A 15,385-nucleotide genomic window follows, 5' to 3' on the forward strand; every position below is an offset into this window, starting at 1 on the left:
GTAACAAAACCCAATTTCCCTCGGGATCAATAAAGTATATCTATCTATCTATCTATCTACCTAAATGACAGAACTTGCAACTACATCTCTAATTAGTGCTATTCTCCTCTCACTCTCCTCTCTGCTTGCATGAGTAAATGGTTCCTTTATTTTTACCTTCCACTGCACCAGTATCCAGATTCAACAGATCAGTCATTCTGCATAATTTCCAATATCTTCAATATCCCAATAGGAGATATTGAATGGGCTGTTCCCTGTGACTGCCCAGTTCATTCTTTCAACTCCACCAACCACTTCCATTCTTGGACCACCTTCCCAAGCAACATCTATTGCTTTACCTCTTCAGTTCCCACCATTCAGATATCTGAACAATCCTTCCAAGTGATTCCCTTGCATCCTCTCAACTTAGCGAATTAAATCTGTCATGCACAATGTCATCACCCACTATATTGCTTGACTGCTTTCCAGTCACCTGTCACTTTAAATCTTCATCTCATTTTCATTTTGCCCTCTTTATTCAAGGGAAATGAAGATCGTTTAATGTCATTTCTTGTACACAAGTGGAAGCTTTAGTATCTAATATTGTTTGAACGAAGCCTCGACACAAGCTGAAGAGCAATACCTTATTTTCTGTGTGGAGAAGCTGCCGTCCTCTGAACTCAACATTCAATATTACAATTTTAGATAACCACTCCTTTTATCCCTCCCACAGATGTGGCCGTACTTTTCTATGTTAAAATGTTTCCTTTCCTGTCTTTGAGTGCCAGTTTCTAAAATGCAATGTCCGAACCATGCTCTGCATCCTATTAGACTTTCTCCTTCTTTTCTCTGCCTCTCGGCCTTTCTATAATTTTAACATAGTTGTTTTCTTACTTTAGCAGATCTGAAGATCCTTGACCTTAAACATTAACTCTGTGTCTTTCCCCACGGATGCTTCTTGACTTGATGAGAACTTTTGTAATTTTCTGTTTCTATTGTAGATCTCCATTTTCTGAAGACTATTGTCTCAAACAAGGTTCCCTCCAAGGTGTGCATGCGCACACATTTTTTTGCTACTAGCACACAAAGGAATTTAAACTGCACACTAAAGGTTGTCACCTCTACATCGTCAGCATGTTAAGTATATTTCCCGATTGTACACAATCCATTTCTTTTTCCGGTTTCTGATAGAACATGGAGTTTGCGATGATCTGTCTGCAGATTGTAGAACTGGCTTATTTATACTGTTTTTATTGAAGAAATTACTCAGTGCGCACATGTTGTTATCACTGAGCAAAAAAAATTGCACAGCACAAGATTTTTGCGCACAATGGTCATTACATGTTAAAGGGAACATTGGTCTCAAATGCCTTTCTGTTCAATTCACTAATCAGTAACTAGTTGTATGCATTTTACTGTTTGCAATTTCTTATAATTCTCCTACCAATTTTAAATATCAATAAACTTTTAAAACAGTACCTCATTTGGACAACTCTAATATGAAAACTGCTGTCATGAAATATCAAGTGCTGAAATCATGCATGCAGAATTCCAGGTGGTGCTCTTTTTTTTGTTAAGAATGGCAGATTACCAAATGGATTATAAAAAAATAAATTCAAACCCTCAAAATGTTCAGATTTGGTAGCCAAAAAATTGAAATGTTTTATTTCCTGCGAACATGGAAAATATGGAACTAACAACTACTGAACACATTAATTCATGTAATAGCTGATGTTTAAATGTTATGAGATTCTATTTATGATACAAGAATGACAAAATAAGCAGCTACAACTTTAGCTTATAAATACATGTTCAGTTATTCAGATCACATTCTACTCTCAAAACCCAGGGACAATGTTAAGTGCTTGATGATTGATAGTGCTTTTATCCTTACTCATCCAGTGAACTAAAGGCACTATCCAACCTTTCAATTTGTTATGAACAGAAATCTAAATTAAATTATCTCTGCAAGGATCACTCATCTATCACCATTTCAAAAACATGGGGAAATAATCATAACAGGTCTAAATATAATCAGTAAACTCCCTTTAAATGACAAGGAAAATTGAAGAGCACCTGCTCCTGGATGAAAACTTATTTTGTTTCCTATTGAGATGGCATTACCGTGCGGTTCAAAAGGCTTCAATGTGATGTTTCAAATCAAAACAGCATGCATAATGTGCTCAACATTTATGAAAAACCACAGTAAGCTCAAAAAGACAATAGGACGTAGGAGCAGGATTAGGTGACATTACCCATCAAGTCTGCTCTGCTTCCTCTCAAAAAAAAACTAACTTTTTAATCTTCACTCCTAAACTGTTTAACTCAATACCTAATACTATAAGGGATGCAGACTCAATTAACACTTTTAAACGCCATCTTAAAACCCTTGCTTTTAACATCATTTTGTCTTTTATTTTTACGTTTGCACTTTATCCCATTGTAAAGCATTTTGAACTAAATTGTTTGTATGAAAAATGCTCTTATAAACAAGTTAGATCTGATTGGTGGATTTACTTTGCCTCTCGACCCCATTCTCCTTTGACACCCTGACTAATCAAGAACCTATAAACTTCCTTAACTATACCCAATGACTTGGCCTCCACAACCTTCAGTATCAATGAATTCCACAGATTCACCACCCTCTGGCTTAATGAAATTCCTCCTCATCGCTGTTCTAAAGGAATGTCTATTTATTCTAAGGCTGTGCTGTCTAGTCCAATACTCTACCATTATTAGAAACATGCTCTCCACATCCATTTTATCTAGACTTTTTAATATCCTGCAGGTTTCACTGAGACCCCCACCTCTGGTGAGTACGGAGCCATCAAATGGTCTTCATACATTAACTCTTCCAATCCTGGGATTATTCTTGTGAACCTCTTCTGAACTCATTGTTTTAAATGCAGTGAGCTACCTCATCTGTAATTAACTGTGGTTGGAAGAGATTTAATAATTATTTTCAAAAAGGAGTTAGGAGGCTGGGTCCCACTGATATACAGGAGGCCAGGTGTGGCCTCTTGTAAAGACCAGACGTAGATTGGGAGACCACTTTGCCGAACACTGATGCTCCACCTGCCAGAAAAAGGAGGATCTCCCAGTGGCCACCCGCTTCAATTCTGCTTCCCATTCCCGTGTGTTAGTGCATGGCCTCCTCTACTGCCGTAATGAGACCACACTCGAGTTGGAGGAGTAACATCTTATATTCCGTATAGGTAGCCTCCAACCTGATGGCATGAACATCAATTTCTCGAACATCTGATAATTGCCCCCTCCTTCACCATTCCCATCTCTCACCTCATCTCCTTATCTACCCATCACCTCCCTTTGGTGCTCCTCCCCCTTCCATTTCTTCCATGGTCTTCTTCCCTCTCCTATCAGATTCTCACTTCTCCAGCCTTAATCTCTTCCACCCATCAACTTCCCAGCTCTTTACTTTCCCCCCTCCTGATTTCACCTATCACCTTGTACTTCTTCCTTTGCTCCCCCTCCCTCCTTCTTGCTCTAACTTCTCATCTTTTATCTCCCCACCCCCCCCCACCAGTCCTGATGAAGGGTCTTGGCCTGAAACCTCAACTGTTTACTCTTTTCCATAAGTGCTGCCCGGCCTGCAGAGTTCCTCCAGCATTTTGCATGCATCGCTGTTAATTCTGTTCTGAATGCCTCAATACGAATGCAGCAGAGAAGTCAGGTTTCCACTGCCATATCACATCGTGTTACATTACCATTACCTCACACTTACAAAGAAAATAAAATGGCTTACTCTTTGATTTGTTGAATCCCAAAAGGCCAGTCCAAAGTAGTCCTTCTCCAGAAGATTAAGATGTTGACACACTTTAGTGAAGAGTTCATGCCCCTTGGAATGTCTCTGAAACATGGACATATTGCAATATTCTATGGTTTATAAATTTATCAGTATGGGGTACTATAATTTAAGGTGCTGAATAAGTTTAATGCTCAATATTGAAGCTGATTCGAAGAACATCACCAAATACTGAACATGCATTATTGTTGTGTAATTACAGACGTTGTCACTAGGATTTGGAGAAGCATAACTCTTGTTTTATTCAGTGGCCACTTGAACTGTGAACACAAATTGACTGTACAAGGTTTTGTTGCAGCAAATATCTAACAACAGTACTTTAAGTACTGAAATAAAGTCTTGGTAGTCGTACCATTGAACAAACGGTACTGGAGTTATCCACAGCAGGCCAATATGGAAATAAACCTGGTGACAACAGTGACAGAGGTGACTTTCTCAGTAATCACCATCTTCCTTTTGTTAAGTCTGATTTTGTTTGGTGGAAAGACATTCAGCTTGTGTATTTAAACACTGGCTCCCATCAACTGACAGAATGAATGCATCTCCCTGGATGTTAAAGTTTGATAGGACCCACTGTTAGGCCATGCTAGGAGCACTTCAAGCAGTTACTTTGCACTGTGTGGGCAGTTCAACTCTGGGGTTTTGCATCCGGTGGGGAAAAAGTATCAAAGGACATAATACTTCAGCAGTCTATTTCAAGAAAAATTCTAACATGCTATAAATCACACTGTCCAGCTTGCACACAAATTAATTCTTGCTAGTTTTGAAAAATGCTTATCTGCATTTGACGCAAAATACTTAACGTGTGTAACAACACCGCAGAATTATTTTTAGAGACAAGTGACCTTACCACTTAAGCCCACTCTGCTTCTTCTTCAGGAACACTAAACTTAGACAATCTTACCAAACATCATTAGTTCCTTACTCCTTTGGTTTTGAACTCAACCTTATACTTAATTCATCAATGTTAGTTATACTTAGTACATTAATGTTAGGTATTCTTCTCTCTCGTTCTTTTCTATATTAGCCATTTTCTGCAGAGCAATTTTGAGAGCTCACATCCTTCTCAATAAAAACAATTTGGGAAAACTAAAGGTACAGAGGGTGGCTGTCCAAGTGCAGTTCACAACCTCTCATTTTCCACTTGTCAGTAACGGTTATGATTACAATTGTGAATTCAAAAGGTACAGAGGTTTTACCAAGGGACGATTAGAAAAGGAACACCCCAGAGCATTCTTGCACACGTAGTGGCTAGTTAAATGGTGCAAATACCTGGAGGCAGGTTCCCGTCTCATCCTCTCAGTAGGAGAATAATGCAGTACGACCAAAGAGTAGGCGGGAAAACAAATAAAAATTTGTTTCACACATATTGCTTTGAAGTTCATCTTCACACAGACTATATTAATGGACACCTTCTGGTTACAAGGCTTTAAGAAGTACGTCATGAATTTCCCTGGTCAAGTTGGCTCCTGAAATCTAGGTCATCAATTGAAAGCTACACCATTCCTCCCGCCCCACCAAAAAAAGATTAATGCTAGAAAGTGCATTACTCTTACCTCAACATCACATTGAAATTCAGTTTCATCCAAAAGAGTCACCTTACAGTGCATGGTTTTGGATTTTTTGGCAACCTTAGGTGGTGATTTCAAATCCTTATTGGTTTTCAGTTCGGCACTTTCACCCTTCTCCTCAGGGACATCTATCTTTACTTCATCCCTAACTTCAGGAGCCGCTTCTGAACCAAGTTCTTCTTTTTCTTCTTGTGCTGGCTGTACCTCAAACAAAATTGTTGAGCAATTGTTAAAAAAATATTACTGTATGAATTTCAGGACTCCTCAATTTTCATTCAGATTAATCTTCTTCAAACAGCACTGACAAATGATGTTCCGATTCAAGTCAGACAACATCACTGAGATTAGTCATTTCAAAGTTTTACTGAATAATATCAATAATGCAAGACAAAAAAAAGACCACTTTTCTTGGACTTCTGGGTTGATTTATTGAATCTCAAGGGATACCCATTATTCATTGGTTAATTTGCACCCCTTAGCTTTAACCAACTCCACATAGTCTCCATGACAATCATGTAAAGAAATTCACTATTTCTAGGTACAGTAGATTCCAGCTAATTGAGACACATCAGGACCAGTACACTTTGGCTCAATAAGCAGCTGCCCCAATTAGCCGAGTTTTCATGGAAATAATTAAAAGGTACACGAAAAACTGAGTAATAAATATATTTAAATGAAATCCACAAGTTAGAGTACTACCAATAGTACTATGAAACTGTGTATTTATTCCTAATAGTTACCGACAGAGAAACTCATCTAGTGTATGTTGCAATGTTCTTTTGACTGTAAATAAACAAAATCAGCACAGGCATCTCGTGCAGAAATGAACTGCCTTCATACAATGCTTTTGACGACTGCATTCTCCAAGTCTTCATTTTCGTTGTAACATTCAATATGACTGTCGATACCTTCAAATTCTTTGTAGTTCCTAACTTGAAGTAGTGAAATTGTTTCATTTTTACTCCCAGCTATTTCTGGCATCTCCAAGCCTGAATGCTTGAAGCCACAGTAAGCAAAGCGGTTACGAATTGTGCTATTGCTTCTATCTTGTCAGCTATCAGTGACCAAAAATCACTGCTTTTTGAACACAAACATACACCTGATGCTATTTAAAGACTGTTCACTCTAGGCATGGAGTACTGTCTCAAAGCTACACATGTGCACCTGACGACACCAGTTAGAAACAATTTAGCACGTCTCCTGTCCCATTTAAGTGGCATAGTGCCCCAAATAAACAAAGGGAATCCTGGCTATTTTCTTGATTAGTTGTTGTTCTTTAAGATTTGTTCTAAATAAGTGGCAGCCCCATTTAATTGATGGCTCAATTAACCAGAATCCACTGTATTTCTTCTCTATATTTATCAGTGTCTTGTGTTTCACTCAACCACGAAGCCAACACTTACAAGCTGTGTACAAAAATAACAGCAAAATGCATTCTGGAAAAATGGGTGGGGAAAAGAATTCACTTAAATCATCAACTATTGGGACTAAAGCCCAGATTACTCATTTGAAATGAGTATTAATTTTTAAAACATGCATGAAAATGGTTTTTTAAGACTCTTCTCTGCTCTCATGTTGTCGAGTTACCAGCACTTTACAAGATTCCTTTACACTCAGGCTTCTGATTTAGTAGAGGGTAAAGAACAGCCTCTGAAAATAACATTTTGCAAGATGCTCATACTCCTGAAACAGAGGCAACTGAGAGAGAGAGATTTTAACGTGTATGCACAGATTCATTGGGGCAAGAAAATAAAACGGTAGAAAACAAAAACAAAGAATGGCAGGAAGTGATAAAATTGAAGAATCCTTTTAAATTTATTTTAAGTAACAATATTAATGAATTGGATATCTTGTTGCGTAAGGTAAGTGCAGCTACAGATCACTGGTATTTATTTTAACATTGTAGGGCTTATCTAAAGTTCCATTAAATCCAAAGACTGTAATTGTTCTGCACTCAGAAAAATTCTTCGGATTCATAGATATTTTTTCCACTACATTGCTGTAACAGAGTACAGCAACTTTGGATGTACTATTGATTTTTGGCAACAAAAATCGTCATTACGTGCATCAACACACTTGAAACAATCAAACACAAATTTCATCTGGCTAGTGCCAAATCACTCTGAAACAGAAATAATTACCTGAGTTTCAGCACTGCTAATGGAATGCAAATCTAAGGTTGCTTCTTCGTCAATATTATCATCCAGCTCCTGATCTGCGATAGGTGCCCCTTGTTCAACTACTTCACTCCCTTCAGCTTGCTCTACTGAATCCAGTTGCTGCCCTGGTGCTGCGATGCCGGCTGCTGAAGCTACAGCCTCCTTATCACCTTCTTCTTCTGAAATCTGAGACTTGGGTCTTTTAAACCAGCCAGGCAAGAAGCGTGACAACCCTTTGCTGCTGGAAGACTGCTCCTTCTCTGCCTCCTCTTTGTTGGCTGGAACACCGTTGACTGGTGCTGTTGGCACGTTCTGGTCTCCACCGGTTTGTTTGTCCACCACTTCTCCTGACAGCCGATTCTCCTTTGGCTGACTTCCTGCTTTGTCAAACTTGGGAGGCTCTTGCTGTTCAGAATTTGGCTGCTGTGGATGGGGATTTCCTGTGGCAGCACTTAGGTTAATTTCTGTTGTCATGATGAGCCTTGAAAACAAAAAGAAATATTTATATCTCAATCTTTCCTTTGGATTGCAATAGTGTGATTTACCCATTGTTTTCAGAGTCAAAACGAAACAGTTCCATTAGAACCATTCTAAAGGTACATTCCTCAACTTTATGAGCTGACAAATTGAAAAAGAAATAGGTGTTTGGCAATACAATAATATCATAAAACATTCAAAACACAGTGGTACACTGAGGATAGGTGCTGCCTTATAACTCCAGAGACCCAGGTTCAAAGTCCTAACCTCAGTGATCAATGGGTTAATGGGATTATCCAATGAACCAGTATAGACAATAGGCCAAATGTCATAAGGAAACATGAGAATATGACAGTCCCAAAAGCAATTTTAAGCACTTTAATGAATTACACATACCACAAGGTTTCAAGAGCATCTGATTTTCCAATTCCAGACTAATCTTTTCCTTATGTACAAAGTAACTGGGAAGTAACTATTAGAGTTTAATAAAAAAACATAGATGGAATCCTGGGCATCTAGAAGTAAAGGCATACACAGCAAGAAAATATGATAAACCTTTATGAAACAGTGGTTTGGTCACAGCTCTAGTGACCATGATAGGAAAATTGCAAAATCTGTGCTGAAGAGATTTACTAAACTTAATCCAGAGATCAGGAACAAGGAGGGGCAACAGAAACTGCTCCCTTGGAATGAAGCATTTAATTTGCAGAGTAGATGGTGATCCTGTTCGGACTGGCAGAAGAATTAAGTGTTAGAAGTCAAAGAATGAAGGCAATTTTCAAAACCAAAATTCATATAAGGACAAACAGTTTTTCTGAAAAGATAATTTAGGATCTGATACAGTTCTGTTGAGTAAGGGATGCAGGGTTCAAAATAAGGCATTCAAAAGGGACTTGCACATCTACTTTAAAGGAGGACATTTGAAGATCTATGGAAAGAGCAAGTGGTGAACTAGTTAGATTGCTCTTGCACGGAGCCAGTAGGTATTCATGAGCCAAATGGCCTCTTTTTCCCTTGCACTAATGCAGTTTTGTGAAATTGTACTCATTGTGCACAGGACAAACCTAAAGAAATGGTTTAATAGTAAGTTTAACATTTGTTTTGTACAGCAAAGAGGGTGGTATTATCAAGGGAAAGCAAGTGTTAAAATACGCATATATAGAGAAATGCAGCTACACCCTAATTCTATGGAAACCAGTAACAAAACAAGTCCACATTATGTCCAGAGAGATCCATCATTGGGTCAGTCATTACCATCTGGCTCAACAATTTAACAGCCTTATTGGAATCCCCAAACTAACAAACAAGACACAGACTTGTACACTGCATTCCAATAAAACAATATTTCTTATAATACTCACACATGTACAAATAAGTCATCTGGCAGAGTGCCCCTGTGCACTGCTGAAACTAATTTTGAGTGCCTTTAAAAACCACAATGCACCACTTGGGACACCATATTTCGCACAATTGACCAACAAACTGGCCCAGTTCTTGCTGAAGCATCAGGCAGCACACCCTGCAAAGACGTTCCCAGTTCACTCCAACTTGAAAATTTCAGTTTCATAGCTAAGCCCTTGTTGATAAGGCCATGATGGCAAGTACAATAATGCATCTGAGATCTTAGAGAACAAAGGACTATGTCCAAAACAGTGCAGTGTGGGAATTAAGAAATAGGAAAACCAAATCAGGTACAAAAACAGGAAAAAAAACAAATGAAATAGATTAAGAAAACCAAGACAGAAGATAAAAGAGGTATTTGCAAAAATAAAGGATTTACATAATAGAGAAATGAGACAGAAGGACAGTTATTTTCCTTCTAGGGAAGAGAGGCTGTAGCACACTACGGCTTTGCCATTAAAAGACCATGCCTATAAAGAGCTATAAACAAATGAACAATATTGTGTTGAAAATTGCTCTGAAAAAAAGAAAATACTTAGTAAAGGGAAATGGAAATTAGATAGAAAAGCTTTCTTTTAAAAAAAATGTTTAAACATTTATAAAATTAAGAACTCCCAAGTGAGAATGCACACTAGCCAAGAACCAAAAGTGTTTTTCTACAGATCTAAACCCCAAGACAACTAACAAGACCTCCAGCTTTATCATTAAGGATGCAGAAAACAAATTACAGTCAGCCCTCCTTATCCACGAGGGATTGGTTCCGGGACCCCTCGCAGATACCAAAAAACGCGGATGCTCAAGTCCCTTATTCAACCAGTCTCAATATGGTGGACCTTAGGACCCAGCAGAACCCCGGACCTTATTTAACCTGTCTCAATGCAGTGGGCATTAGGACACGGCGGCGGAGCTCTGAATTTGCAGTGTTTCTGTTCACGAAAATAATCATGATCGCGATTTAAAATAAAGTGGAAATAATAAAGTGATCAGAAAGAGGTGAAACGCCATCAGTTATTGGAAAAGCATTAGGCTACAGTTGGTCAACGATCGGAACAATTTTAAAGGATAAAATGAGAAAGGCCCTGCCCGATTAAAGCAACAATTATTACGCAGCAACACAGTGGTTTAATTATTGGGTTTTGGGGTTTAGGGTTTTTGATCCTTCACATCAACCCGGCAGGGATGGACAGCGTGCTCGGGAGCGATCTGTCACTGGATCGAACTCGGGAATCTCCGTTCCCGAGCTCGGCGCTGAAACATACGTTTCTTAAGTATTTCATATGCATAGAAAGGTAAAATATATACTACATACTAAGACAAACATTTGACTAACTGACGCCAAATAATATCGGATGTACCTGTTCCAACTTACTTAGTAAGAGAACTTCCATTTTTTTTTCGATCCCGATCCACGATAACCTATGCACATCCTCCCGTATACTTTAAGTCATCTCTAGGTTACTTATAATACCTAATACAATGTAAATGCTGTGTAAAATAGTTGTAATACTGCATTGTTTAGGGGATAATGACAAGAAAAAAAAATGTCTGTACATGTTCGAACAACAAGTGCTGGAAGAGCACTTCCGGGTTTTCTCGATTCACGGTTGGTTGAATTCGCGCATGCGGAACTCGCGGATAAGGAGGGCCGACTGTAGTGTAATCTTTCAGTGGTGAGAAAGAAGAAATTCTTGTCATGATCAGTAACATTAAATATTAAGCTATCTAAACCTATTCTAAATGATTCCTTACAGAGGAACTGAGATAACACAAGCTTGGCAACAAAAATCTAATAAAAGACAGCAGGTCAGAAAGTAACACACATCAAAGTTGCTGGCGAACGCAGCAGGCCAGGCAGCATCTCTAGGAAGAGGTACAGTCAACGTTTCGGGCCAAGACTCTTCGTCAGGACTAACTGAAGGAAGAGTTAGTAAGAGATTTGAAAGTGGGAGGGGGAGGGGGAGATACAAAATGATAGGAGAAGACAGGAGGGGGAGGTATGGAGCCAAGAGCTGGACAGGTGATTGGGAAAGGGGATATGAGAAGATCATAGGACAGGAGGTCCGGGGAGAAAGACGGGGGGGGGGGGGGGACCCAGATGGTGGACAAGGTCTCAAAGCTCTCTGCTTCTTTTTGGATTCCAGACCCAATCAGTTCCCCTCTACAGGTTGAAGAGCCTTCATACAATGGCATGTCTACAAGCAAAGACCAGTACAAACAGGCACTCCTTCAGTAGTCTAAGGGCTCCTTTCCTGAGAACTGTCTGCAAACTGAAATTGTTCTTGATTTACAATGGGAGTCAATTTACCGTCTTCCCGTGTTGTTACAATAGAACGGAATTAGAATGTCCCCACTTCTAATGGCTAGTTTCAATGGCCTGCAAAATGTCTGCTAACTGGAAAAAAAATCTGCCGATGCTGGAAATCCAAAGCAAAACACACAAAACGCTGGAGGATTTCAGCAGGTCAGGCAGCATCTATGGAAATGAATATACAGTCAATGTCTCAGATTGAGACCGTCAGGACTGGATTTTAGTGACATTGTTTATGATTAATGAGGGTCAATTTACTGTCTTCCTCTGTCCAGTTACAATGGAACAAAATCAGAATGTCCCACTTCAAATGGCTAGTTTCATTGGCTTAAAGATATCTGTGGTTACTATATTGTTTGATGAAATACTTTACAAGTGTCAATAGAAGAGATTGCATTGTTAATTTCCAAAGTAAATCTCCTATGCAGCCTCCAGTGAGAACTGGCAGTTGTGTTCTTAAATGCAACGCAGCCTTTTGATCACTGAAGGGAGGTTACATGCGAACAGTTGAAAACAAGTTGCCTTTTCAATCAGTCCATTTGTTAACTTTTTAAAAATGTCTGCATTTCTGTAACTAACTTCCTCATCTTGAAAAGTGCTGTAATTTTTTTTAAACCCAAGGCAAATATGCCAAGTCAGATTTCCATAAGTCTGGATGAAAATGTAGGTGAGTGGGTTAGTAAGCTTGTGAATGATACCAAGATTAGTGGAGTTGTGGATAGTGTAGAAGACTGGCAAAGAATACAACACAATATAGATCAGTGCAGATATGGGCAGATAAATGGCAGTGCAGTTTGACCCAGATAAATGTGAGATGTTGCCCCTTGGTAGGGCAAATTCAAGGAGACAGTATTAAGAGCAAGATCCTTAACAGTGTTGCTGAGCAGGGAGATTTTGGGATCCAAGTTCATAGCTCCTTGAAAGTGGCTACACAGGTCAATATGTTGGCTAAGAAGGCTTATGGAATGCTTGCTCTTATTAGTCACGGGATTGAGCTCAAGAGTCAAGAGGTTATGTTGCAACCTTATAAAACTCTGGTTAGACCACATCTGGAGTATTGCACAGAGTTCTGATTGCCCCACTGTAGGAAGGATGTTGAGGCTTTGGAGAGGGTGCAGAAGAGATTTACCAGGATGCTGCCTGGTTTAGAGGGTACGTGCTTTCTTGAGGAGGCTGAATAAACTTGTATTGTTTTCTCTGGAGAGCCGGAGGCTGAGAGGGGATCTGACAGAGGTTTAAGATCATGAGAAGCATAGACAGAGTAAACAGGGAGTATCTATTTCCCAGGGTTGAAATGCCTAATACCAGAGGGTATGCACTAACAGTGAGAGGGGGCAAGTTCAAGGGGGATGTGAGGGTTAAGTTTTTTACTCAGAGAGTGATGGATGCCTGATATAGTGGAAAAGCAAATACATGAGAGACTATTAAAGGACATCTGGATAGGCACATGGTCGTGAGGAAGTTGAAGCAACATGGACTCAGTATAGTCATACTTTATTGATCCCGGGGGAAATTGGTTTTCGTTACAGTTGCACCATAAATAATTAAATAGCAATAAAACCATAAATAGTTAAATAGTAATATGTAAATTATGCCAGGAAATAAGTCCAGGACCAGCCTATTGGCTCAGGGTGTCTGACCCTCCAAGGGAGGAGTTGTAAAAGGTTGTAGGTAGGAGGGAGTAGTGTTTGGGTGTTTCTGATTTGCTCTTTAGCTGGTTCAACACAACATTGTGGGCTGAAAGGCATGAATCTGTGCTGTACTGTTCTACGCTCTATATTCATGTCTTCTGTAACCGGGAAGACACTGTATAGAATTCTTGTCTGCTGTCAATGGGATATGGTATATCTGTGGAGGGAATTCAGGGTGAGGGGAGGGAGAAGCATGTCTTGAAGTGAGTTGAATTAGAAATGGGGAGTCATTCACTAAGTAATTGGATATTTACTCATTAAGCATAAAATTTAGTAATACGGAAAGTACAGGTATGATTCTGATGCTCACAGAAAAGGATTATTTTAGGGAAAAAAACATATTGAAAAATTGTCAAATTTAATTGATTAGGACTACCCAATCAAGGCAGGGTGCTGAGTAGAGCATGGGTTCACCATTAAGTAGACAAAAGTAAAAGTACAAACTTTGCCTCCCAATTCACAGCAAGTTGTTCTGAATTAATTGCAAGAAAATTTTATGACATAGCAGAATAAAAGATAGTGCCAGAGGAACAACCAAAGCCATATAACTTCTTCAACAGCTTTTCAGAGCAAGTGGTGAGATATTGTAGAGGAAGCCTTTACCACATTAATGACCTCAACAGCGCTCAATACAAAAACAGACTAACTGATCAGACTACAATACTGTGCAAAGGTCTAGACATGCAAGATTTTAAAATACATTTAGTTTTACAAGTTTATTTTTTGTCTTCTGCATTAGAATGCCAGTAGAAAAGGGCAATTTTTAGATTTCCGAACATACATTTTCCAGAAAAAAATGTTACAGAGAAATGTTTCTAGTTTGTTAAGTAACAGACCACTTTTCAAACAAAAACTTGATTACTTTGTAGATACATAGCCCAGTGCATGATTAAACAAAGATAACAAAAAGGATGCTAATGATGACAATCAGTTGAATGAACTAAACTGATTAACGGAAACAGAAACAGGTGAAGAAGGAATAAACGTGGGCGAAGGACAGCCAAGCTAAAAGGTGGGTGTCTGGCAGATGTGACAGGTTAACCTTCAAATCATAATTCTTACACCATGGCAAGTGAGCATAGCAACAAGACACAAGGTCATCCTGCATCAGCAAGATCTCTCCCAAGGAGAAATTTCGCAGCAGACAGGAGTTTCAAGATGTGCTGTCCTAGCTCTTCTGAAGAAGCATAAAGGAACAGGCAAGGTTGAGGACCAGAAATACAGTTGGCCACAGAAACTGAGTGCAGCTGACAAGAAACACATCAAACTAGTGTCCCTTCCAAATCGGAAGTAGTTGTCCAGCACTGCTGTCAGCTCTGAACTTACAGAAACTACTGGAACCCAAGTACACTCCTCTACAGTCCAGAAAAATCTTGTCGGAAGTGGTCTTCACTGAAGAATTCCTGCCAAAAAGCTATTCCTACAAAGTGGAGGCAAAGCCAAGAGAGTCACCTAGACACAAAAATACAAGGACTGGGTAAAAATGGCAACAGATACCCTGGATTGACAAGTCAAGATATGAAACAATTGGCTCAAACAGGAGGCAGTTTGCTTGTCGAAGAGCTGGAGAGCACTACATGGATGAGTGCCTGCAGCCAACAGTGAAACATAGTAGAGGTTCCCTGCAGGTTTGGGGCTGCATTTCTGGCGGTGATCTGGTCAGAATTAATGGAATCCTCAATGCTGCAAGTATGAGCAGATTCTCATCCATCACGTAATACCATTAGGGAGGTGTTTGATCAGTCCCAACTTTGTTGCAGCAGGACAATGACCCCCAAACACTTGGCCAAGGTCATAAAGAACTGCCTTCAGCAAAAAGAAAGAGGAATTCTGAAATAGGTGGTATGGCTTCGACAGATACCTGATCTCAACATCATTGAGGCAGTCTGGGATTACCTGGAGAGACAGAAGCGAGCAAGACAGCCAAAGTCTGCAGAAGAACTGTGGCAAATTCTCCAAGATGCTTGGAATAACCT

At 39.4% G+C, this 15,385-nt stretch overlaps 1 protein-coding gene across 15 annotated transcripts in view; it reads right to left on the reverse strand.

Moving 5' to 3' along the window:
* Nucleotides 1-15,385, reverse strand: part of LOC140190195 (protein 4.1-like) — a 159,115-nt gene that overhangs the window by 75,708 nt on the left and 68,022 nt on the right. For 11 of the 15 annotated variants that reach the window (XM_072246717.1, XM_072246719.1, XM_072246722.1 and 8 more), the window contains 4 exons: nucleotides 7,515-8,013; nucleotides 5,359-5,571; nucleotides 5,075-5,098; nucleotides 3,743-3,847 (listed from right to left, as the gene is read on the reverse strand). In XM_072246717.1, coding sequence (XP_072102818.1) covers nucleotides 3,743-3,847; nucleotides 5,075-5,098; nucleotides 5,359-5,571; nucleotides 7,515-8,013 — 841 coding nt within the window. The remainder of the gene's footprint in view (nucleotides 1-3,742; nucleotides 3,848-5,074; nucleotides 5,099-5,358; nucleotides 5,572-7,514; nucleotides 8,014-15,385) is intronic. The other 4 variants (XM_072246729.1, XM_072246728.1, XM_072246715.1 and 1 more) reach the window with 1 other exon arrangement.

The sequence above is a fragment of the Mobula birostris genome, chromosome 29 (assembly GCF_030028105.1).
Source record: "Mobula birostris isolate sMobBir1 chromosome 29, sMobBir1.hap1, whole genome shotgun sequence".
Classification (NCBI taxonomy): Eukaryota; Metazoa; Chordata; class Chondrichthyes; order Myliobatiformes; family Myliobatidae; genus Mobula; species Mobula birostris.